Source organism: Zea mays, chromosome 1 (genome assembly GCF_902167145.1).
Source record: "Zea mays cultivar B73 chromosome 1, Zm-B73-REFERENCE-NAM-5.0, whole genome shotgun sequence".
Taxonomy (NCBI): Eukaryota; Viridiplantae; Streptophyta; class Magnoliopsida; order Poales; family Poaceae; genus Zea; species Zea mays.
In genome coordinates, this window is record NC_050096.1 from 60194765 (window position 1) to 60221504 (window position 26740).

At 41.3% G+C, this 26740-nt stretch overlaps 1 protein-coding gene and 2 long non-coding RNA genes across 3 annotated transcripts; 2 read left to right on the forward strand and 1 right to left on the reverse strand.

The window, feature by feature from the left end:
• Window positions 1-4582: 4582 nt before the first annotated feature.
• Window positions 4583-10367, forward strand: LOC118474734 (uncharacterized). The gene is made up of 10 exons (XR_004854392.1): window positions 4583-5006; window positions 6245-6311; window positions 6488-6561; window positions 7519-7577; window positions 8878-8950; window positions 9028-9154; window positions 9252-9522; window positions 9622-9706; window positions 9793-10076; window positions 10182-10367. It is a non-coding gene; the product is annotated as an uncharacterized lncRNA (long non-coding RNA).
• Window positions 10368-16592: 6225 nt separating this feature from the next.
• LOC111590591 (uncharacterized) lies at window positions 16593-17149 on the forward strand. Its single transcript, XR_002749726.1, has 3 exons — window positions 16593-16807; window positions 16885-16956; window positions 17027-17149. It is a non-coding gene; the product is annotated as an uncharacterized lncRNA (long non-coding RNA).
• Window positions 17150-25342: 8193 nt separating this feature from the next.
• Window positions 25343-25997, reverse strand: LOC103634881 (probable tRNA N6-adenosine threonylcarbamoyltransferase). Its single transcript, XM_020547129.3, has 2 exons — window positions 25867-25997; window positions 25343-25774 (listed from the first exon to the last, which is right to left on the reverse strand). Exons 1-2 carry the CDS (start codon window positions 25969-25971, stop codon window positions 25373-25375), a joined length of 507 nt encoding a protein of 168 aa, XP_020402718.1. The 5' UTR covers window positions 25972-25997; the 3' UTR covers window positions 25343-25372.
• Window positions 25998-26740: the final 743 nt, after the last annotated feature.

The following is a 26740-nucleotide window of genomic DNA, read 5'->3' on the forward strand; positions in this document are numbered from 1 at the left end:
TTTTCTTAGGCAACTTAGCACGGGTTGGTTGCCTAGAACTAGATGTCTCACCCTTATACATAAAAGCATGATTAGGGCCAGAGTGAGACTTCCTAGAGTGAATTCTCCTAATCTTGCTCTCGGGATAACCGGCAGGGTATAAAATGTAACCCTCGTTATCCTGAGGCATGGGAGCCTTGCCCTTAACAAAGTTGGACAATCTCTTAGGAGGGGCACTAATTTTGACATTGTCTCCCCTTTGGAAGCCAATGCCATCCTTAATGCCCGGGCGTCTCCCATTATAAAGCATGCTACGAGCAAATTTAAATTTTTCATTTTCCAAGTTGTGCTCGGCAATTTTAGCATCTAGTTTTGCTATATGATCATTTTGTTGTTTAATTAAAGCCATATGATCATGAATAGCATTAACATCAACATCTCTACATCTAGTACAAATAGATACATGCTCAACAATAGATGTAGAGGGTATGCAGGAATTAAGTTCAACAATCTTAGCATGAAGAATATCATTTTTATCTCTAAGATTGGAAATGATAGCATTGCAAACATCTAGTTCTTTAGCCTTAGCAATTAAATTTTCATTTTCTACTCTAAGGCTAGCAAGAGAAATGTTTAATTCTTCAATCCTAGCAAGCAGATTATCATTATTATCTTTAGGATTGAGAATTGAAACATTACAAATATGTGAATCAACCTTAGCATTTAAACTAGCATTTTCATTCCTAAGGTTGTCAATCATCTCACGGCAAGTGCTTAGCTCACTAGATAATTTTTCACATTTCTCAATTTCTAGAGCATAAGCATTTTTAACCTTAACATGTTTCTTGTTTTCTTTAATTAGACAATCCTCTTGGGAATCCAAAAGGTCATCCTTTTCATGAATAGCACTAACTAATTCATTTAATTTTTCCTTTTGAGCTATGTTAAGGTTGGCAAAAAGGGAACGCAAATTATCCTCCTCATCACTAGCATTATCATCACTAGAAGATTCATATTTAGTGGACGAGTTAGATTTAACCTTTTTCCGTTTGCCGTCCTTTGCCATGAGGCACTTGTGGCCGACGTTGGGGAAGAGGAGTCCCTTGGTGACGGCGATGTTGGCGGCGTCCTCGTCGTCGGAGGAGTCGCTTGAGCTTTCGTCGGAATCCCATTCCCGACAAACATGGGCATCGCCGCCCTTCTTTTTGTAGTACCTCTTCTTTTCTCTCCTCTTGCCCTTCTTGTCGTTATCCCTGTCACTGTCACTTGACAATGGACATTTAGCAATAAAGTGACCGGGCTTACCACACTTGTAGCAAACTTTCTTGGAGCGGGACTTGTAGTCTTTCCCTCTCCTTTGCTTGAGGATTTGGCGGAAGCTCTTGATGACGAGCGCCATTTCCTCATTGTCGAGCTTGGAGGCGTCTATTGGTTGTCGACTTGGGGTAGACTCCTCCTTCTTTTCTTCCATCGCCTTGAATGCGACGGGTTGAGCCACGGATGTAGATGGATCATCAAGCTCGTTGATCTTCCTCGAGCCTTCGATCATGCACTCAAAACTTACAAAATGCCCGATTACTTCCTCGGGGGTCATTTTAGTATATCTACGATTACCACGAATTAATTGAACTTGAGTAGGGTTAAGGAAAATAAGAGATCTTAGAATAACCTTAACCACTTCGTGGTCATCCCACTTTACGCTCCCGAGGTTGCGCACTTGGTTCACCAAGGTCTTGAGCCGGTTGTACATGTGTTGCGGCTCTTCCCCTTTGCGAAGCCGGAACCGACCGAGCTCCCCCTCGATCGTTTCCCGCTTGGTGATCTTGGTGAGCTCATCTCCTTCGTGCGCGGTTTTGAGCACATCCCAAACCTCCTTGGCGCTCTTCAACCCTTGCACTTTGTTATACTCCTCTCTACTTAAAGAGGCGAGGAGTATTGTTGTCGCTTGAGAGTTGAAGTGCTCGATTTGGGCCACCTCATCCTCATCATAATCCTTGTCCCCTACGGATGGTACCTGTGTACCAAACTCAACAACATCCCATATACTTTTGTGGAGTGAGGTTAGATGAAATCGCATTAAATCACTCCACCTAGCATAATCTTCACCATCAAAAGTTGGTGGTTTGCCTAATGGGACGGAAAGTAAAGGTGCATGTTTAGAAATGCGAGGGTAGTGTAGGGGGATCTTACTAAACTTCTTACGCTCTTGGCGTTTAGAAGTTACGGAGGGTGCATCGGAGTCGGAGGTTGATGTTGATGAAGTGTCGGTCTCGTAGTAGACCACCTTCCTCATCCTCTTTTGCTTGTCCCCACTCCGACGCGGCTTGTGGGAAGAAGATTTTTCCTTCTTCTCTTTGTGGTGAGAAGAAGATTTCTTCTCCTTCCCTTTGTTGGAGGAGATCTTCTTCTTCTCCTTCCTCTTGGTGCGGGACTCTTCCGATGAAGTGCTCCCGTGGTTTGTAGTGGGCTTTTCGCCGGTCTCCATCTCCTTCTTGGCGTGATCTCCCGACATCACTTCGAGCGGTTAGGCTCTAATGAAGCACCGGGCTCCGATACCAATTGATAGTCGCCTAGAGGGGGGGTGAATAGGGCGAAACTGAAATTTACAAATATAAACACAACTACAAGCCGGGTTAGCGTTAGTAATAAAGAAACGAGTCCGTGAGAGAGGGCGCAAAACAAATCCCAAGCGAATAAGCAAGTGAGACACGGAGATTTGTTTTACCGAGGTTCGGTTCTTGCAAACCTACTCCCTGTTGAGGAGGCCACAAAGGCCGGGTCTCTTTCAACCCTTCTCTCTCTCAAACGATCCCACGGACCGAGTGAGCTTTCTCTTCTCAATCACTTGGAACACAAAGTTCCCACAAGGACCACCACAAGTTTGGTGTCTCTTGTCTCAATTACAAGTGAGTTTGATCGCTATGAAAGAATCAAGAACGAAGAAAGCAATCCAAGCGCAAGAGCTCGAAAGAACACAAGCAAATCACTCTCTCTAGTCACTATTGTGTTGTGTGGAATTTGGAGAAGATTTGATCTCTTTGATGTGTCTAGAATTGAATGCTAGAGCTCTTGTAGTAGTTGGGAAGTGGAAAACTTGGATGCAATGAATGGTGGGGTGGTTGGGGTATTTATAGCCCCAACCACCAAATATGGCCGTTGGTGGAGGCCGTCTGTTTGATGGCGCACCGGACAGTCCGGTGCACACCGGACAGTCCGGTGCCCCCTGCCACGTCATCATTGCCGTTGGATTCTGACCGTTGGAGCTTCTGACTTGTGGGCCCGCCTGGGTGTCCGGTGCACACCGGACAGGTACTGTTTGCTGTCCGGTGTGCCAGTATGGGCGCGCCTGACTTCTGCGCGCGCTGCGCGCGCATTTAATGCGCCGCAGGTAGCCGTTGGCGCCGACTAGCCGTTGCTCTGGAGTCGCACCGGACAGTCCGGTGCACACCGGACAGTCCGGTGAATTATAGCGGACTAGCCGTTGGAGTTTCCCGAAGCTGGCGAGTTCCTGAGGCCGCTCCTCCTTGGCGCACAGGACACTGTCCGATGTACACCGGACAGTCCGGTGAATTATAGCGCGAGTGCCTCTGGAAATTCCCGAAGGTGGCGAGTTTGAGCTGGAGTCCTCTGGTGCACCGGACACTGTCCGGTGGTGCATCGGACACTGTCCGGTGTACACCGGACAGTCCGGTGCTCCCAGATCAGAGAGTCTTCGGTTGCCACTTTGCTCCTTTGTTGAATCCAAAACTTGGTCTTTTTATTGGCTGAGTGTGAACCTTTTACACCTGTATAATCTATACACTTGGGCAAACTAGTTAGTCCAATTGTTTGTGTTGGGCAATTCAACCACCAAAATTAATTAGGGACTAGGTGTAAGCCTAATTCCCTTTCAGTTATACTTTTGGTTATGATTCTCGTACTTATGGTTTCCTTCATGGTATCGTGCCTTTTTGTGTGTGCATTTCACATGGGAACAGGCTATTTCTTATCATGTGCAACATAGCCTGCATGTTTAGCCTGCAAAGACCAAGATTAGTAGTCAGTACGATGTCAACCTGTGAAACAGCATGATGTCTGACCGCTGCTGCTCGTTGCTTGCTCTTCCCACTGATTGAACCACATGAGCTCTCATGAAGTTGTCCCCTTGCATCCTTCGTAAGGGCTTGTTCGGTTATACCCCAATCCATATGGATTGAGGGGGATTGAGGGGGTTTTAATCCCTATCTCTACTACTTATTAAGTAAGCAATAGTAGTCTGCCTTTTGACCGTTCTGCCTCTGACCGGTTCTGCCATCTACGTACCCCACAGCCGTACACACAGGTTTCCAGCAAAAATTTTATCATACCTGCGCAAGAGAACGGTGCTAAATTGTTACTATCAAGTCCGCGCCCACACAGCCGTACACCAACAGAATTCTTACTATCAAGTCCGCGCCCACGCTTATAAGCCGCGCCATGTCTCCTTTAGTAGCCAGTATGGTGCTAAATTGTTGCAAGACAGCAGGAGAGCGGTTCCTCGGCCCATCAATGGAACCGCGCGGCCCATTTGCGGAGTGTCGCGCGGACGGCCCATTTGCTGCGAGGGGTGCTGCGAGTGGGGCGGGCACCTCGGCCCCGGGCGCGTCCTGGTCGCTGTCGCCCGTCGCCCTGACCGCGGGCGCGTCCTGACCGCGGGAGAGTGGTCTTCTTCCTCAGCGCAACCGCTCTCAGCGCAACCGCTCGGTCAGCCACTCAGCCCCACTCTCGCATCCTCCCTCCCCACGACCTCCACTTCCTTGGCGCTGGATGATGTCGCTATATGGTGCCGCGTCCGAGTCCGTTCCTGTCTCTTTCACCCCAAATCCGCACGCAGTCCGCCACGGCAACAGCGCGCTTCCTGTCCTGCATCGGGAGCCGGAGGACCTCGCCTACTCCCTCCCTCCATCGGCGCCCGGAACAGCGCTGCCGCCACGCCGGTGCTGCCCAACGTGTACAGCGCGCTGCTCTGCTTTGACCGCCTCTCCGAGCTCTCCTCTGCCATTGACGAGGTACCCAATGTCCACCCCACTGCCGCCTGACCTAACTGCTAAATTCTCATTGCTTACAGCTCAGCAATCCAATTCGCTATGTCTTGATTTGTAGTCAGAATCTTAGTTTGTGTTTGTTATCCCCTCTTTGCTTATTAGGATTTTTATTCTGTTGAATAACTTACCTTTTTTGTTTTAACTGAACTATGTAGTTTGTTCTAGCTGTAGTATAAGGGGCACTTGGTTGATGATTTTTTAGGATAATAGGAAATCCTAAAAATTTGGGTCCCAATCCTCCTATCCAAATAATTGGCAAGCTCTCAGCCTTGGTTTTATTGCATTGTGTAATATAACTATATACTCACTCACTTGTTAGTTCTCTAAGACTTAACACAAACACAACCAATCATTGTTATTTTTCTATAGGTTTAGTGGCCAATGCAACCACTTATGAAAAATAAAGAGATGGATTCTCGGTCAGTATTTTTTGGCAATGCAAGTTTTATCGCTACGAGGATTGTAGTGGTTTGCAGTTTATTTGTATAAAAACATTTCGTTGAACAAGTGCACATATGTTGATTGAGCAATGGCAATGGTCATACATTGTGATCAAGCCTTTCCATCAAAGTTTTGGCATCTGGTTCAGTCGACCAGATATTGTCAGTTCTAGCGTAATGAATGAGCCATCTGATGCCACATTTGCTTGATTCCAAGTATAATCTGCCAGTATGCTTTTGCGTTAAGATTAAACAACATTGTGGACATGAGTAGAGACTGCTATTTTTAGTATACGTGAGGAAAACCCCTTGGGGCCCAAGTGAAGTGGTATATCAATTCACAATGAGTTTTGCCAACAGTAAGATAGCTGAGGTTATTTGCTGAGCTTATATGCTGAGCACAAGTGGGGTGCAATGTATTTGTTTTTCTTTGCATGAACTGAATTAATGTTTTTTTACTGTCTTGCATTGCATTGGGCCGGGGGGGGGGGGGGGTAAGAGTGGTTCTGTTTCAAGGAATTACATGAGCTAGGGAATTCATATTCGAGGGCTAATGACAGTACACCATTGGTCGGCAAAGCAGCGTCTGTTAGGGGGCAAACGGTGTGCCCAGAGAAAAGATTTCCCATTTGTTAGATTAACTTAGTTCCAAATGTTGAAGTTTATAATTGCATTGTCCATTTCTTCCTTTTCATTGCATTTAATCTATGTTCTCAGTGATAATCTTGATATCACCGTTCTGCAACCCTTCCTTTTTTGTAGTTCTCAAGTGGGTATCAACAAGACTGCGCGCGTGCCGGAGAACGAGGACGACTGAAATCACATAGAGGTAATACTCTTTGTAGTTCTATGTTTATGTTGACAACTAATTAGATAGCAGGAAACCCACTTGAGAACGATGTGAATTTTGTCATTGGAAGGGGTTATCTGTGGATGTATTATATCATTGAGTGTGCTGCTGATTTACAATTGTTTGTTTTAATTTTCCTTTTCTTTTTAATGCAGGAAACTCGAATACAATAGTGGCTCTTGCTGGGAACAAGGCTGATGTGTTAGATACGAGGCAGGTGTCAGCAGATGTATGTTAATGTGCTTCTCAAGTTCTTTTTTAACACATTCATGAGCTACCACATTTGTTTATGTAGCTGCTGCCATCTTCATTCTTTAGTGAAATCACATATAACTAATTAGATAGCGTTGTAGTACCGGAGAGCCCATGATAGCTATGTGTCGAATGTTATGCAGCAATATGTTTTGTAGCAATATGTTTCTGTCATGTGATTTAGGATTACAGTCATAGACTCATAGTTAACATCTTTGTCCTGTTGTTCAGTTTAAACATATCCTATACGATCTCGAAGATGATGAGTAGTTTGGCTTGCTGTTGACACCAATTCAGAGTACCATATAGTGTTTGGCTTGCTGTTGACACCAATTCGGAGTACCAAATAGCATTTGACTTGCTGATCACATCAATCAAAATATATTGTTTGGGTTCCTGTTCGCATTAGTTCAGACTGTTTAAAAGCTCAAGGGACAGACGACACAGTTTTTGTTGTTCTGCTTTTTGTTCATTGCACTGACCTAACGATATGCTGAATTTTGCTTCCCATCAATCCCACTAATAGCTAGGCTGTTGTTCTCCTTGCTGTTTATTGCATTGTGCTCCCATCAATCCCATTAGTTGGATTAGCATAAGCTGCTTTGATTTTCAGCAGTCCAAACTCATACATATGTATGCTCCCATCAATCCCATCAATTGGATTAGCATAAGCTGCTTTGATTTTCAAGAGTGCAAGAACACATAAGAAGAACCTTTGTTTTATCTTATGTAATGCTTTTTATCGTAGTGCTTCTGTATCTCAAGGTTATCCTTCGTAGTTAGTATGACCAGAGGGTCCTGTCCATTATGTTTTTCCTGCTAGCAAGTATCTTGAGTACATCATAGCTGATATTTTTGTATTTCCTACCTTCTAATCGTTGCTACCTGTTGCATGGTTGCTAACTATTAATGTTTGCTCTATTACTTTGAACAGAAGTTTGAACTTGATTTGTGTTGCTGAGTGGTGCTTGCTGGACATTGCTGGATTTTTAGGTAACCACTGAAAATTCAACACCTTCTTTACTTGAAACTATAATGCTCACCATCTTATGGTTATGACACTTAGGCAACATATATTGTTCTAGCACTAATATTCTGCAATATATAACACTTTGTATTTGTTAGCTGCTAACTATTGAGTCCTCTAAATTGTAATAAGTAGTAGAGATTTGACATAATCTTAGTGGTTGTTCATTATTTTTATCACTAATCAATAAATGGTTGATAATTAGGGTCATTAAATAAAATACTAGACTTGTGTGTATTTGGGGTATTCTTTGGGCTATATAAAGTTTATAGCATGCTTCCGGTATATAGAGGTTGATGCTAATTCTTAGATAAACCAATTATAGCATGCTTCCGGTATATAGAGGTTGATGCTAATTCTTAGATAAAAACATTATAGTTGGGAGGCTTAGCTGGTAGCATGCTTTTTGTATGTTGCACTTGCACCCGCCCACAATTCTTTCTCTCCCCTCTTCTTTTTGAACGATACATCAACAACTTCCTCTTAAAACGTCACTATCAAACATTGTAATGTGCAAATCATTGCGTGTTACATGACATCTTAAATATTAAGTATCCGGCGATAGGCCCAACAATGATGCACAGGAGCATTACAACACAAAGATGTTCAACTTATTGTTCCGTCACTGTCCATCTTCTATTTGACAACAAGTTCTGGAGTATGAGAGGGCTTGTTTATTTATTAGTCAGCTGAGGATTTGATCTAGGCATTTTGTAGGCAGAAAAAATAGGCCAAATAAACAATATGATGTGAATTCAAATAACCTGTCCTTGTAAAGTTCTGATGAATATTGATGAAAATGTCTGTGAATTGTTGAACAATTGCAACTTGAACAATTGACATGTAATTATGAGACAATAAGATCAGCACCTGTATCAGTATAATCACTGGAAGCTGTAATACTGAAACATGAATGAATGTATGAATACTGAAATGCTGAACCTAATCCAAACGAAATACTAAGAGATTGAAAACTGCAGCCTGCAGTGTGTTGCAGAAACTGACATAATTCATTATTGGTGCATTATATAATTTCTGGTGTTGTATGTTGCATGGGAGGACTTTTTGTACAATACACTTGTACCTGTCCCCAATTGACAGAGTGACTTTGTTTGTTGCTAAATTCTGATATCTCTAAATTCAGTCCTATTAATACAGCGATATATTGTACATATTATTTTAGCATTTTAATAGACATAGACAAGAGATTATATGTCATATAGTCGTTTTAATGTTTTTTGTATCTTTGCAATAATGTCATGATAGATCCTATAAGAACAATGGCATTAGGTAGACGTACTCAAAATAGGACGGTGGCAGGCCTGTCTCCCTTTCCTCCGTAAGTTTATATAAGGTTATTTACTTTTTACATCTATTTGTATGAAGAACTTAAACTAAAGTTCGTGTTTTATGTAGTTTCGTGCTATTTGACGATATTCAAGATGTCAATAACTTACCACAAGTCAAAAGTGTCTTTGCGAGAGTAGTTGTTAAGTTCCCTAGGCGTCGTAATAGTCAACACTACATCCTACAGGACATCACTGTGAGTCACTTCAACAAGCATTGAAATAGAGCCAATATATTCATGTTATTATAATTAAATTTTTTGACTCATACAACATGTATTCCCAAATATCTAGGGATCCAAAATCGAAGCAATTTCTAACGGCAATAATGTCCAACGGTTCGATGCCTTACTCACACAAGGATGCACATATACATTGTATAGAGTGGCATTTTGTCTAAACCGGGAGGAACTTCAATTTCGCAATATTGGTCATGGGCTAGAGTTGGGATTGATAACACATACTATTGTGGATCCATTCACGAAGCCAATCCAATTTCCTCCATTTCCAAAGTATCTTATGCCATTTCATGAGGTTTACCAACAACCGCATAAGACATTCGTAGGTAATAACCCTTCTTTCCATATAGTTTATATATATATATATCACTAACGCCTGAAGTCTAAATGATTCAAAGGTAACTAATCATATGTGAATTGTTCAGATGTTATTGGCATAGTTCTTCATTTGGAACCATTAAAGCATATCGGTGGAAGACCGTATAGAGAAGCTGTACTAATGGATTCTAGGTGGCACTAATTTTCATATATACATTATTTTTTAACAGCATTATGCATTTGTTAGGTCTTATTCAGACGATTAAGGTTTTTAATAGGTGGGATCTAATCATCGTGGGGGTATGGACTGACCTCTTGCAAAGAAATGCTCTACGATGGTCGTTAGCTAGAGTTGACAAGAACATAATTATTGGAACTTTGCTGCGTTGTAACCATAAGCACAGTAATTTCTTCTGTGCCTAACATCTTTCAATATATACTTAATTCTTACTCTTATTAATAATTATATACTATTATTTTATAACAATAGGGTGCTTGGAAACCTCGGACCACAGCACTATTCATTTCAACCCGGATCATCACACTAAATACCGCTTGAAGAGTGAGTGGTTCTTACAAAATATTTATAGATTATAGATATAGATACAATTAGAATGACAATAATTTAAAATAATCATGTCCTTACAAATCATGTTCTAAATTGCAGCAATTCGTCGTTCGTTGATTGACAATCCAAGGAGTCGTTTCATCGACAAATTTCTAGAGAACAGACGAGCACATTTGGCGACTGTAACATCGGATTGAGACATGTGTTCTAGCTTGTTATAGTAGAATACTTTGTTAGTCATGTATCAGATGAAACTTATTAATAATGATTTGTGTTCTGTTTTTATTGGTCGTGTATTCGATCTTAATGTTAACCGCTTTGTATAGAACTATGTGACCTCTCTATTATCTAATAAATAAGTTCATCATCATTAGTTTGTTTGTCAGTGTTCTTATTTGTCTGGTTTCTTGTTCTGTCTGCTTGTATATGTGTCTTTCCGTGGTTGTGTGCACACTCTGTTTGTCTAATTTACATGCAGTGGCAACTTTGTTGTAGTGTTGCGGTTCTAAAGTACTACTGTATTTCAGTTCGAAGACCTGGGAAAACATTTTGGTTCACCTGAATAAAGTGGAGACAAACAATTCAAGAAATGGCCCTCCCGATGCTGCTTTATTTAGTGCGTGAAATTTGAAAGACATTTTATACTAAGACTTTAATCAAACTGCTATACTACAGATTCAGATAAGTGAGCTCTCAAAACCCAAACCTGAGGTGATATCAATTTCTAGATTTGAGCACGAGTCACTCTATAAGAGCATGTCTGAAATCCTACTTTCCTTTCCTTTTTGTAAGCATAGAGAACCTAAAAGTGCACACAAGGGAATATCTAGGAAATAACACATGCTCATTTTGTTCCCTCGGCATTCCCTCAGCCTTGACTTTCTGGTCTGTTTCCCCACTCCTCTGGTTCTCCAGCATATAGAAAGAACATTGCCATCCAAATATCAAATAAATCTTTGGTGCTGATGTAGGCATGTCACTGAACAATGTTACTGTATGTAATGTTTGATGCAAATGAAAATAAATGCAGCAAGAGAATCAGAACAGCAATCCCTGCCTACTCTTAACTATAATATCAACTACAGTAGAAGAGAGTATGGTGAAAACTGAAAAGTTATATATCTGTATGATATTTATCTTTTGCTATGTAGAGAAAAAAGACTATCTTATTGAGAAGGATGTTTAGCATAGCATTCAACAAAGCTACCTAAGATAGGTTATTTACTTCATTATTCAAATGTTGTACTGAAAATGCGTGCTATTAACGAATTTAGGAAACCAGAGTGCCAACTTTACCTCTTCTACAGTCCAGTTGCCCTTGGATGAGCGGCGTGTTGGACCAGTTGTCCTCCTGAAGCCAGAGATAAACAAACATGTATAAGAATTAAGAAGGAATACGCATAATGTAAAACCTGATGAGTGGTTCCAATAAGCGGATAGAAATTCACCCATTGGGCAATCTCCCCCTTTTTGAGGTTCCTTGCTGACTCCTCCATCAGGAGGAACAGAAGGAGCTGAAGACTCTGTGCCCTGCAAAGTCTTTCGCTCTTCAGTTGTCATATTAAGTGAAAATAGAAAACTGAATCTCCACTTAAAGCAAGGTAAGGGCCCAAATATCCATCCCAATGTTAAAACCCTCTAAGGTCTTCTAGCAGATTTAATAGCTCTTGATATGCTATAACCAAGTTCGAAGAAGGCTAAATATTTGGATAGCTTTAACTGGCATTATCAATCGGAAGGAGCAAAGAAGTCCCTAAAGTTTGGGTCACTATGTAGCTACCAACATATGTATTGGAACAATCCATCATAGGCCTTCTTCTTAAATGCAATGCCGCGGGGTCGGTCTTACCCCCGCAGGTCCAGTTTCCTCAACACAGCCACCATACTGGATCTCATGGGAAACTATTTCTAGACCAGTATACTTGAATGCTTCATTATTCGAATCAAGAAATCTACTCTATCAAAGGTAGTTTTCTTGATGCTTAATTTGATCACATGAAAAGTGGATACTCTGTAGAGTAAATCCTGCTTTACCTGATACCAATAGCCCCATTGTAATCATCTTCCATGCTCTGTACCATGTATTTATGGAAGTCATATGAATGTGGTAGCTTGTGATACTAACAAGAAAATCACATGAACAAAGTGGCATATTAGAATCATCTTGGCAGGGGGAGGAGGTGGGGCGAGGATGCTAAAACATTAGAAAAAAAATTAGAGTACTCACTGTGACAAAGCCCAACCTCAGTGCCAAATAGTCTGACCTTATTATGGAGCCCTTGAATTGACGCAAAAAGCAAAGGTGCAATGCAATTAAAGAAACTTTAAATCCAAGTGATTATGGATGTATACTACTTATTTGAGGCTTCAGATACATGAATCTTTTGACTTTATGGTTGGTGACACTCTTAGATGTTCTTTCATCAGTAAACTTGAGGTTGAATTCGAAATGTCTGGATGAGCTAGAAAAATAAGGCATTTTTATGTCTTTACATGGTGATACACTAATCAGATAACAAAGGATGATATAGTTAGTATCTGTTCCACAGAAAGATCAAGAAACAGAAAAGGAATTTTACCATCCAAATAAGTATTTTATTTTTGCTCCATGGATGAGAAGCATTGTTAAAAACAAAGGTTGACTGCCTTCTCATCACCTTGGTTCTCCTAGCTGAGAGAGACAAAAATCAGTGTGGTAGTACACATCAACAGGGTTGCATAAAAGCAAGCAAAAGAAAGGAGTGTCAAAATCCAAAGAAAATATAAAAGCAATTGAAGGTGATAAATGGACAGTCCTCACTCACCCCTACTCTGATCCAAGCATATCCCTTCACAACGAGTGTACCTTGATCCGTGTGGTGGGGGCTCCTGGCCGACCACGATGATGGCGTAGCTGCAGCTCCCACCGATTCCGCAGCAGCTTTATCTGTGAGATTGACAACTTACTGGCTCTGTTGAATGGCTCTTGCTCTTGTTATTACCACTGCTGTCACTGCTCCCTTGGGACTGAGATGTATTTGTCTCAGGTGTTGACGTTGCAAGGCCAGTTGGAAAAACTCCTAGCAAATCCATACTTGAAATGGATATCTGGGTCCTCGCTGTTGTATGTAAAGAAAAGTCAGGTGTGTTGCATTTTGAGATAGACATGCAAAATTTGAGAAAGGCATTCCACTGTCAGCAAGAGAAATCACTTGGAGCTCAGATAGGATCCCAAGAAAAAGTAAAGGCCCTCATAAGATTTGAATTGCTCAAATAATTTGATGCAAGCATCAACCCCTAGCTGCTCAGAGTGTTCTTTCGCGGCCTGCATATGTCCCCCAAGCTTTCACAATAATTTAGAACCAAGAAGGAAGAAAATAAACTTCAATGGGTTGGTACAGAGGGGTAGGGGGCATAAGAAACTGAACAGGAATACCTGCACAACAATCTGAAGATTTCCCTTCAGATTAACCAGTAGAAGGTCGTTCATGCATTCCAAAGCCCACTCTCGACAATGTGCCAAAGAACTCAACAAGTGTCTGTTAATGGGCAAAACATAAAAAAAAGATATCTGAAAATAACTGAAGTCGACAAACCTATGGTTCAATGACATGGGTATTTACAATGGCACGCTTGATATCAGGCAACTCTGAGTAATGTTGCATTACAAAATGTAAGGTTAGTTAAACAGGAATACGAAGCGGAGATATCAGCTGCACCAATGCGAAGGTACTGACCTGGAGGGCTCGCAAGTACAACCCAGCCTTTTTAAATAAGACATTTGGGAAGTGGGGTAATAGCAGCATAAAAAGTCCTGTCTTCTGTGAGAATGACAGGCAAAACCTGGACTACTTAACGCCGACTGTCCCACACAACAGGTCAGTTCCACATTGGAAAGGAAGTGCTCAATGTCAAATCCTCATATGCATTTTGTTTTATACCAGCAGAATAACAGAAATAGCAGATCCCCTAGGTGGCTAGGTACGGTTACCGCTTACCTGACAGATGCTGCATTTCATGTCATCAACGGTTGATTTGTTGACTTCTAACTATATCACGTGAATCCAAACCAGAATTAAGTCCATCAATCAGGCCTTGGACATAGTCATAGAAGTATTCAGGGTCATCACAAACAGAGAGTGCATGAACCTATCCAGTAAGAGGATATTACTCGGAAAGTTCAGTGTCAGCTAATATAACAGAAAAGGGTAGATCATACTTTTGTTTTGAAGCTGCTCAATCTGGATCCTAAAGCAAGGCCAGCAATGGTTCCACCACTGCATGAAGTTAAATATTGTCCGACTATAGAGCGATGTCTTGCAACTTTCAGAATCTAGGCATGACACAACAAGAACTGTACACACAAAATTACCCATAAGAAGTATACCTGCCACATGCAACAACAATATCATCAAACTGAACATCAGCAGATTGCAGAAGAGCTGTGTAAGAAGTTGATTCAGCGAGTACGATGTGAATTTTTTTGGAAGGGGTTATCTGTGGATGTATTATGTCATTGAGTGTGCTGCTGATCTACAATTTTGTGAACTGCTCCTCCGAAAGAGCTGTGCTCACAGAGCCTATTCTCTCCTCCAGTGCCAATAATTCCTGTTCAGAAGATACAAGCACCTCTTCCGTGAGGATAAATATGAACGAAGAGTATTTCGTAAAGGATCATAGTTACTGCTCGAATCACAGTAAGGGCTTCAAACACAGAATAAGGAAGAATCCTCCAGAAAGAAAAGCATCTTCTAATAAAACCCCTCCACCATTCAGGCAGGACGAGACACGATAACAGATAGTACCTCATAGGACATATCATCAATATCCATCCGCATGTCTCTATGCCGATCATAGGAGGCAAAGGCGCCAAAAACTAGATTAGCCTCCAGCATTAGCAATTGCTGCAAAAAAAGTTTATTCAAGGTTTCAGGCAAAAGAAAGATGATAACGGGCTTGTGGAGCAAAGGGTAAAAAAGAACTAACATCGTAGGTTAGCTCTGCTTGCTGTTCAATCCTCTCCAATGCAACCAAAACCTACCGAAATAAACCTATTTCATTCCACAATGTTACACTTAAACATTTGTCGAGGACTTTCTTCAAAAAGGGAGCTTGGTCTTCCCCTTTCAGCTCGAGTACTCGAGCGACGACGATGAGTAGACGAGAAAATGTTATTATCAAATTCCACAAAGAATGGCCTTATTGAACTCTCAGTGGAGACTTCTTCCAATGAAAGATGTTCCTGAGCTGGCTGTACATCCTTTGTGGATGACTCATGCAGAGAAAGCACGCCATCTGCTCTTCCATCTGGAACCAAGTTGTAGAAATAAAATTTGAAGCTCAAATGAGTTACAACAACTGAAAACAGAGTTAATAACACCAAATAACGAACCTGCTTTGAGTATATCAGTATCTTGTCAAACTCCCTCCTTTCAGCAAATGGAGCAACAACTTTAGGGGTGCCCTAGCCTTTATGTATATTTGCAGTGCAAGATCATTGTCCACAGTCTACATAAACGTGCACACACTTAGCAAACAATCAATACATAAGTGAATGTAAATTGGCAAAGTATAGTAAGATCCATGCATCAACAAATACGGTATGACATGCCTCACGTTAGCTGGGACGTGTGGAACTATTGTGTGTACTGCTTGTCACCTTCAAAGCATTAATTCTGCAAAGTTAACTATGAAATCGTAACCACAAGGGATAAAATTCAGAAGTTATAAAAATGAGGTGTTATACAAAAGACAACTATTGACAATGACAACTACTCAACTGGTAGGTTAAACTTGAGTTTTTACAATAGTAGTATAAACGAGTTATGTACCAAGGAATATAACTTCAACAAATTGATATTACGTGAGCTACATATATTTTATTCTGTTTTCTCACAGCCCTGACTGTCCCTAGAATGTTTTACTTTACCTAGACCATGGGCACATTTATGAACACAATATCAAGAAAAACATATCCATGTTGTCTGATTACCATGGGCACATATATATGTGTTAAGATACCCTTCCTTAAAAGTTTCAACTTGGTGTCTCTATTGATTCATACAACATGTTCGCGGTACCTGAAAGAAGGTAAGCAGACAAATGTAACCTCTCTTAATTTAGGCATGATAGGGAGGTCTACTATTCAAACACAATACAACTGCATGCAAAGGTCTACTACTACACATTGTTCACGGGTAGCAGGTAGGCTTGGGAGAGATATAGTAGATGTGTTTCCTGTTCCGAATTGCAATAATCTAAGTATGAATATGACTAATATTTTTCTACACAGGTCTGTTGGTAGACTAAAAGACGTAGATGGATCCGTTCAACAATAACGATGTTCGACCTCCATTAAGAGAATTGTCTAGCAACACCCTTGAAGGTATATCTACTAATAAAATGCAATATTTGATCTCTCACCAAGGTTTTAAAAAGGAAAATAACGATGTTCATATTTTGTAGATGAATGTCCAGAGGTACCTGTCAGCGACGGAAGCATAATTGATTTAACTAAATCGTGTGATAACACTCAAGGTGAATATGTTTGTTTACCATGTATTGACAATGGAGATTATTGATGGGTAATATATGATGGTTCAGGAGGTCGAACTGATGCGAGACAATGTAAGAGAGAAAGAGAAAGAGCACGATATGCGGCGATGAGTGTTGAAAAAAAAACGAATTGAAGAACCGTCGTCAGTCACGCAAAAAAGAGAACGTTGTTCACCATGAGTATTCAAAAGGTAAATTAAGGCTGCTTGTGCGTCACGCATCTTTAAAATAATGCTTTTCTTATGTGTTATCGGGTTACTTTGTGTAGATGATTGTCCAGATGTGGCTATAGGCGACGGAAGCATCATTGATTGTACTATACCGTGTGGTATCACTCTAGGTAATTACATTTCTTTGTTATGTTAATTTACCAACAACGATTAATAATGGAAAAGGATATAACTGGTTAGGTGGATGTGATGATGCGAGACAACGTAAGAGGGAAAGAGAAAGAGCACGATACGCCACGATGAGTGATGAAAAGAAAAATGAATTGAAGAGGCGTCGTCAGTCAAGCAAAAATGAAAATGTTGTGCACCATGAGCGTTCAAAAGGTATGTTAACTATGCTCGTGTGTCACTCATCTTTAAAGTAATGCTTTTCTTATGTGCTCTTGGGTTAGTTTGTAGATTGCAGCATACCTGCACACAAAGAGAATAATAATCATCAAAGCATTGACACTCTAGGTTATTATGTTGCTGTGTTATGTTATTGAAAGACGAAAATTATAACAAATGTGCCCCAATAGTGAGTTGAGCTCTCATCATTCAACCTATAATATATACACCTAAGAGCTTTGTTACTTTCAACTTTAAGGCGCATCAGCTCAGACGGGTCATCAACATGATTCCAATCCAAGTTCAGAAGTTTTAGATGCAAGGGAACGTAAGAGAATTCGAGAACAGATTCGATTTGCAACTCTAACAAGGGAACAAAGGGCATTGCGTAATACTACACCATGTCAAAAGAGTGCAAGGGAAAACTATAGTAGAAGACAACAAGCAATGCTAGCTCAAGACTCGATCGCAATTGAGAATCCGAAGTTTACGCCGGAGCTTGTGTGGAGTTCAGCAGATTCTCAACCTCCTACTGTGTCTCTATCTAGCTCCAAGGACATGGTTATCTCTGAGTTGAGTGCAACACCTTTTGTTTATGCTTCATTGCAGACTAAGGATGTTGACATGGACAAAATGACACAGTCTCCTAGAAGACAGCGGCATGAGCATCATGTGTCGTCTGGTGAAAGACAGAGCCTGATATCTCGTCAAAACCAGAAATTTCAATCTGCCATTAGAAGAAACTTTGCTACTGCAACTAGGGATCACGGAATGGAAGGCGGTGAGCACAATGAAATTGATCACGCGATTGCTTCAGAGATCGAAAACAACAGTAATTACTAATTTGTCCTTAATTGATATGATACTTAACTTATAGTGGCCAATTGATTTAACACAACTTTCCGTCAATAGAAAGTACAAGCCCATGTCCAGTCACTGCTCCACATAGTGACATAATGACTGAAGGAGCAGACGTTGGGATGCAACGACAGATAACCCCGAATGTCACCACCAATGGTAATTACAAGCTCCTTCCACAATTAGTTCCCTAATTATTCTTAGTGGTTAAAACCATGTGAATCAATAGATGCCGATGAAGGTGTGCTCTTTGTAGAGAATCATGACGAGGATGTACTTTTTGAAGATGATGACGAAGAAGATGGATACCTATTCGCTGGGCAAGGTACTTACATAATGTTTGTAATAGTATATATATATATATAGGATATAGGATTTGAAAGTTTCTAAAGTTATTCGTCTTACCCGTTGTTCCTCGAAAACAAATTTAGATGGTGAATCTATTGAGGATATCGAGATTGATGAAACCCAAGATGCCTTTACTGTCAACCCTGACGTACCTGACTTGTACGACAAGGTGTATAGTAACATACCTGAAGAAACACATTTGCTGAGCACTGTTGCTGACTGCGGTTACTGCAAAGCGAAGAAGTTTCAGTATGAACCACCTGGATTTTGTTGTCGTAATGGACAGATTGATCTAGCCCCGTTTGAGACACCACCCCAACTTAGGAGGCTGTGGGAGTGTTCAGATGCTGATGCGAGGCACTTCCGTGATAACATTCGATTTTTTAACGGCCATTTCTCATTCACTTCTCTGTATTGTTGCCTTGATAGTATGACTACAAACATGGATTGTGGTATCTACACGTTCCGTGCACATGGCATGATGTACCACAACGTAAGGTCGTTCGGTAGGGAAGTTGGGGCGGAACATAAACACCTTGAACTCTACTTCTACGATGATGATCCCAGCCTCGAGCATAGATATCGTAAATGTCGTCAAGAGCAATTTGAGAAAGACAAGGCAGTTATTAAACAGTTGGTTGAAATACTTAAGGGAAACCCATACTCTGAGCACCTTAGGAGTATGGGGAACGTTGATAACATTGAAGACTACCATATCGCCTTGAACCTTGACCAAACGCTGAACCAGAAGTTATATAATGTACCCATCACTTCGGAGGTCGCTGCAGTTTGGATTGAGGGGAGTGAACGTCGAGGTCAATTCAGTAATAGTGTTATGCTGCATGGGAAGGATAGGTCAAGCCACGGCATCCGTTCATATCATGGATGCTATGATGCACTATCATATCCATTGTTCTTCCCCAAAGGTGAACTTGGATGGCATGCCAATATTCCTAAGTCCAATGTTTCCATGGATGAAGTAGACGCGTACCGCGATCAACATAGGAGAAGTGATGCAAACAATGATGATACAGGTTAGTTATTTCTTTGTGATTCTTATATAATCCTTTGTTAAATATGTTTTTAGCAACACTAATTAATAAACCTTGCGGTTGCAGAACGACCTAGCCATCTATGCGTGTCTGTACGTGACTATTACTGCTACAGATTCCAAATTCGTCCAAGTATATTCAATCCAATACTTCATGGGAAGCGGCTTTTCCAACAGTTTGCGGTTGACACCTACATCAAGATTGAGAGCTCTCATTTGGATTTCATACGTAAAAACCAAGACAGATTAAGGGCAGATCTATACAAGGGTTTGGTAGATAGCTTGCATGAAGGCGAGAACAGAGCAGACAAAATTGGAAAGCGAACCGTGCTGTCTACATCATTTATCGGTGGTCCTCGTGACATGAGACGTCGGTATATGGATGCTATGGCCCTTGTGCGGAAGTTTGGGAAGCCAGACATATTCCTCACTATGACGTGCAATCCCAATTGGGATGAAATAACCAGAGAGCTTCTCCCTATGCAGTCACCACAGGATCGTCCGGACCTTGTTGTTCGCATATTCCGTGCAAAACTAGAGGAATTGAAGAAGAGATTGACTAAGCATCATATTCTTGGAAAAATCCGAGCTTATGTATATGTCGTGGAGTTCCAGAAGCGAGGTTTGCCTCATGTCCATTTCCTACTCATCATGCAGAGAAAGTACAAGCTAACTTGTCCTGATCAGTATGATCACCTTATCTCCGCTGAGATCCCTGACAAGAAGAAGTACCCTGAACTATACAAGATGGTTATCAAGCATATGATGCATGGACCGTGCGGGTTGCTAAATCCTAAATGCCCATGCACTAAGGGTCGTGCTTCATGCAAAAACCATTATCCTAGAGCTTTTAGCAATGCAACGTCTCAAGGAAAGGATTCATATCCTATTTATAGGCGTCGTGATGATGGGCGTAAGGAAACGGTTCGAGGTTGTGAATTGGACAACAGATGGGTCGTCCCTTACAACCCTTACCTCCTCCGGCTCTTCAACTGTCACATCAATGTTGAGGCATGCGGGAGCATCAAGGCTGTCAAATACTTGTTCAAATACATATACAAAGGCCACGATCGTGCGTCTGTGGCTGTGACAGACGCAAACAAGGCTGATGGTGACGTTGATGAGATCAAGCAGTATAGAGATGCTAGGTGGGTGACCCCTCCAGAAGCCCTTTGGAGGATATTCAGCTTTGATCTAAGTCAAAACTCTCCTCCAGTGATGCAACTGCAGCTCCATCTTGAAAACATGCATATGGTGTCATTTCACGAGCGTGCTAAAGTAAATCATGTTGTCCAACGTCCAGGTGCCGATAGGTCAATGCTTACGGCATATTTTGAGGCAAATAGGCTACACGAGGAGGCTCGGGGCATCCTTTACCGTGATTTTCCTGAGTGGTACACTTTGCAGCAAGGCAAAGTGTGGCAAAGGAGGAAACGAAACACGGGTGGACAGGTTGGTAGAATAGTCTCTGCTCATCCAGCTGAGGGGGAGCGCTTTTATCTTCGACTTCTCTTAAACCATGTGACGGGTGCTACCTCCTATGCGGATCTAAGGACAGTAGATGGTGAGACACTACCATCTTTTCGTGAGGCAGCACAAAGGAGGGGACTGCTTGAAGCAGACGACACAATAGATGAGTGTCTCAACGAAGCCGCTATTTACCAAATGCCGTCAGCACTACGAAGGTTGTTTGCAACAATACTGGTATACTGCGAGCCGAACGATGTGGCAGAATTATGGCAGAGACACCTTGACTCAATGTCAGAGGACTATCACCGTAGTACTCAAAGCAAAACCCATGTGCAACAGATGGTCTTGATTGACATTAGAAACATTTTGCAGTCAATGGGTAAAGACATAAAGACATTCCCTCTCCCTGCTATCATTGACAAATATGACGAATCACATGGTACTGATAGAGAGATTTACGAGGAGGAAAGTATCGAGCCGACAGCAGAAGACGTTGCTATGAAAGAAACCCTAAATGAGGAGCAGAGGTTTGCCTATGATAAGATCCTATCTGTCGTTGACACCAATAACGGTGGAGTGTTCTTTGTGGATGGGCCTGGTGGGACTGGAAAGACCTATCTGTATAAGGCATTGCTTGCGGCACTACGCAGTCAGGACAAGATTGCAGTTGCAACAGCTACATCTGGTGTTGCGGCTTCCATATTGCCTGGGGGGAGGACTGCCCATTCACGCTTCAAGATACCACTTACTATTGATGATGGTGCTGTATGTAGCTTCACGAAACAAAGCGGGACAGCAAAGTTGCTACAAAAAGCATCGCTCATTATCTGGGACGAGGCATCAATGACTAAGAGACAAGCAATTGAGGCGCTAGACAATAGCATGCGTGATATAATGGGACGGCCTGGGCTGCCCTTTGGTGGGAGGACTGTTGTGTTCGGGGGTGATTTCAGACAAGTACTCCCTGTTGTACGCAAGGGGTCAAGGGCTCAGATAGTTGCTGCCTCTCTACGGAGTTCTTACCTCTGGGAATCCATGTGCCACCTAAAGCTTGTTCAAAACATGAGGGCACAGAGCGACCCATGGTTTGCAGAATATTTGTTGCGCGTCGGTGGTGGAACTGAGGAAGCGAACAACGATGGTGATGTTCGTCTTCCAGATGAGGTATGTGTGCCATATACTGGTAATGACTGCGACCTTGATAGACTGATAGATGACATTTACCCCAATCTAAATGCAAACATGTCTAACACAAGCTACATCACTTCAAGAGCAATATTGTCTACACGGAATGACTGGGTGGATATGATAAATATGAGGATGATCGATCGTTTCCAAGGGGAGCAGATGATGTACCATAGTTTTGACACCGCGGTGGATGATCCTAATAACTATTACCCATCGGAGTTTCTAAACACGCTGACTCCTAATGGACTACCCCCGCACGTTCTGAAGCTCAAAGTTGGATGCCCAATCATGTTGCTTAGGAATATAGACCCTGCTAATGGACTTTGCAATGGCACGAGGTTGGTGGTTCGTGGTTTCCAAAAAAACAGTATTGATGCTGAAATTGTCCTTGGCCAACATGCTGGAATGCGAATTTTCTTGCCTCGTATACCCCTGTGCCCCTCTGATGATGAGATGTTCCCTTTCCAGTTTAAAAGGAAGCAGTTTCCGATAAGACTAAGTTTTGCCATGACAGTTAACAAGGCCCAGGGCCAGACGATTCCTAATGTTGGTGTGTACTTGCCGGAACCAGTGTTCTCTCATGGTCAACTTTATGTTGCTCTATCAAGGGCCACCGCTCGATCAAAAGTGAAGATACTTGCCATTCCAGTCCACGATGAGAAGAAGAAGAAGAAGGGGGTTGAAAGGAACTCAGCGATAAATGGCGCAACATACACAAAGAATATCGTTTATAAGGAGGTCCTTACGCCGTAACTGACATTGATGAATGAATGGCAATTAACAACTTGTAATGCACTTAATTATTTTGGTTTTTAGGTGAAGATGTATTTTTGCCTTTTATTTCTCTATTTTGGCTCCTTTTTAGCTTCCTATTGTTTAGTGGTCATTTGGTTGATACAACAAAGAAAGCAGATGAGCATTGAATAGATGTTATTGAATACACACATTTGAATTTGAAAATGCACATTTGAATTTGAAATGATCTGACAAGCAAGTTGTGATTTCCATCTATCTTAATGATCACCTAAATAACATATTATAAAACTCAGACTGAATTACATCTTCCTTTTCTCCCCAGTTTCCAGGTGTAACCTTGAGCTATTGTTACGGTCGGGAACATTTATAGGCGCTCGTAACAGGGGTTAATTAGGCAAAAGGAGGGGTATTTGGGATTCATCAGGAAGGTCTGGTTCAGCAATAAACAAGCAATTACAGCCAATCCCATTTTCACCTCCTTTCTAATCATGCTGCTGCTAGCAGGATCAAAACTTTTTTCTGTAAGCATATGTGTAGCCTTTGAGGATCTGCTGTTGAGCATAGCCTCATATGTCATGAACATTAAGAACTCAAGAAACATGCATCTTCCTATGTCCTCGTTGTTAGCCTGGGCGTCATCCTCCATTTCCCTTCGTGCCCAGTCAATTATATTTCTTGTAGCACCATCAAAAACAAAAGAATCTTCTCTGAGCTTCTCAGCCCACATGAGGGCTCTATTTTTCATAGTTCCAAAAAAATACCACGGTATTTACGAATACTGTAGTTTTTCAGTCAAAAGGTGTTTGATAGCTCATCTAAATCTTTGTAACTTAAACCATAATATTGCTAATACTGTAATATTTTTAGAGTATATAAAACCTGGGTCTGCATCCAAGTTTTACATTGTGCGCGCGAAGTCGCTGGCCCTGCCCAGCTACGGTGCTGCTGCCTGCTGATGTGTGTGCCAGGCCAAATCCACCACCGCTGCTTCACCACGCCCGTAGCATGACCCACTTTCTTTCCAAATCAGATCTGCATCTTCTACCAGAATGTCACAGAATATTGACGGCCCGTTACCAGTCGCATGTCTGTCTTACATGAATGACACCCGATAATGCAATCTATACACGTTAGTTGGGGGTGGGGTTTATAAGACAACATATCTTGTGCATCAACCTGTGCACCCAGACATTTAGAGACATTCAATTCGCATCCAACACATAAGCGTAGTAGTTTTTTCTTGCAAAACAAAACACCCACATAATAATCCAATGTATATATTTTACAGAAAACCACCACCTCAGCTGATGTCCATTGGATGTGAATCGAAATAACTTCCCACGTTCCCAAGAATCAAATGTCGATCCAAAAGAGGCTGCTTTAGAACCTTAACAGATTATCATAACAAGAGTAACTTAAGAGTTAAGCTAGCTTTGCAGAAATGTGTCTATTAGTTTACAACAATAATAAGTTCACTCGATGAAGTAACTAACTAGAATGTTAAGGTGATTGGTGAGGTTTGATACATGTCAGCTATCTTCAGGTATGTCAGGCATACGACATATTCATTTTACCTGCTGCAGTTCATACAACAGCACAACTATTCTGAGCCCCTGCCATGTGCCTGGAGAAGGCTTTTCCCAAACAGAGCAAAGATATCACATTTAGATGTGGAACTATAGATGATATTGTTTGACACTGTTTGTAGAGTGGAGTTTGAGATAGGGGATGGGATAGGAGATCAGTTGGTAATAGCCTCAGGAGTGGTTCTAGGCTTTACCATACAAGCATTTACTCTTTACTGTCTGACAGAAAAGAAACAACCTCATCAGATTGCGGCTGCTCAGAAGTAAAACACATGAGGATATGCAGTGAAGCATAAAAAATATATAATGGTTCCTTCTGTTTCGTATTGTCCAAAAACAGATGCATAGTTTTGCATCTAACAGCATGGTTTGCACACTAGGTAAAACTCATGCACTAGAAAACTTCATTTGTAGAGCATATTCATCATGTAGAAAAATCAAACGCACGAAAAGTGGGATCACACCCACCATCGTATCATCCACAACTCCACATGAATTGCCAAGTACTCCTTCCATTTCAAATTATGACACGTTTTTGGGTTTTCTAGATACATCGCCTTAACTATATATATCCAGACATAGTGTACACCTAAGTACATAGGTTCCTGTTTGGAACCCCTAGAGATATTAGTTAGCTAGCTAACAAATTGTTAGCTGGGTTGAGTCAGCTAATGAACTAATTGTTAGCTGTGAGTTAGCTAACAAATAATTGGGATATTAGTTGTGGGTGTTTGAAACCTATACAACTAATTTTAGCAGTATTAGCTCTAGAGGTTCCAAACAGGGTCATAGCAAACACTATGCATCTAGAAAAGCAAAATGTCTTAGAGTTTGGAATAGAGGGAGAGTAATTGTTAGCGATTGTCTCCAGCAATCCAAATTGCATTAGCTATCATGCAAAAACATTAGCAGCAAGACAAAATTGTAAAGGCCAATTATACCTCAGTAATCTATAACGATTGGTGTCGCCATGGAGGCTTCATCTATAGAAACTTCAGCAATTGCATCTGAATGGGTGTTATTTAGCACCGGCATCTCCTTCTCTCTCCAAATTGCATGAACTTCATCAGTTCGGAATCTTTGTGTAAATGTCGACTCCTCAAGGGGAGTGGTCATGCCATGTGCATATGCCAGTAAACCAGTATATGCAATCATTGCCCCATTGTCTATACAATAGCGGTCATCAGTTGCAAACAGCCTACCCCCTCTTTCTGAGCACATAATCTTCATCATCTCCTGTAAACGTTCGTTGCAACCGACGCCACCAACAATAAGAACGTCCTTTGAATCACAGTGTGCCATGGCACTTTCAGTAATTTCGACAAGCATGGCAAAGATAGTTTCCTGAGAAATTAGGACTTTCATCAGTGCCACTGTCAAGAAAGCATAACCAATTATTATCCACAAGGGGGAAAAGTTTAAGAGCATGCAAGTACCTGCAATGAGTAGCATAGGTCCGCAGGTGTGCACTCATTATTTTTAAGCTTTTCAATCGCCGCAGCTTCAATAAAGCTCAATATGCCACTAAATGACACATCCATACTCTTCACAACATAAGGGACATCAATGAATTGTTCTCCCTTCTTTGCAAGCTGGACAAGGAAAATAAATATGGAAAATTAAGAAACCAAACTCAAGGATGAGAAAAGAATGCGCCATATTGTACAAAAACATAAATCTGTTCAAGCTTCAAAGTGAAAATGTCTTCAAAAACAAAACAAAAATGAAAGAAAAATGCTAATGGTGACAGCTAATACAATGATGAAGGTAGAATGGTAGATAACAATACCATGTGGAACTACTTCAGAAGTAGTCTCTTGAAAGATTCACACAGACATAATCTATAGTGTCAACAATGTTAATAATAGTATCGAAGTTCAATCTTAACATAGGCCAATCAAATGGGGACTTCCTGGGATTATCCTATAAGCTCAAGCCCTATGTATCCAGGGATAAAATGTGAAGGCTTCCAGGGCTCAAAAGCTTATTGTCCATCCATCTACACGACCACTCAAATAATTTAGCACATACAGCCAACCAAACACCATTCAACAAATGCAGCCCTACTTCAGACAGTCAGCTAAATTTAGTCTCAATTTATTCGAATAAAGGTTTGAGAAAAAGGAACATATATAGAATGAAGCTAATTATGACCCCATACTGGTCAAAGTGCTTAAACGACCAAACAACCCATTGGATACATTTGACCTGGCCGTGATACAATAAATGTTCATCAGCTGTATGTAAAAAGATAAGTTCTGTTGGCTGATTGTATGAGTTGGCAAAATAAGAGTAAGATAGTGTTTGGCT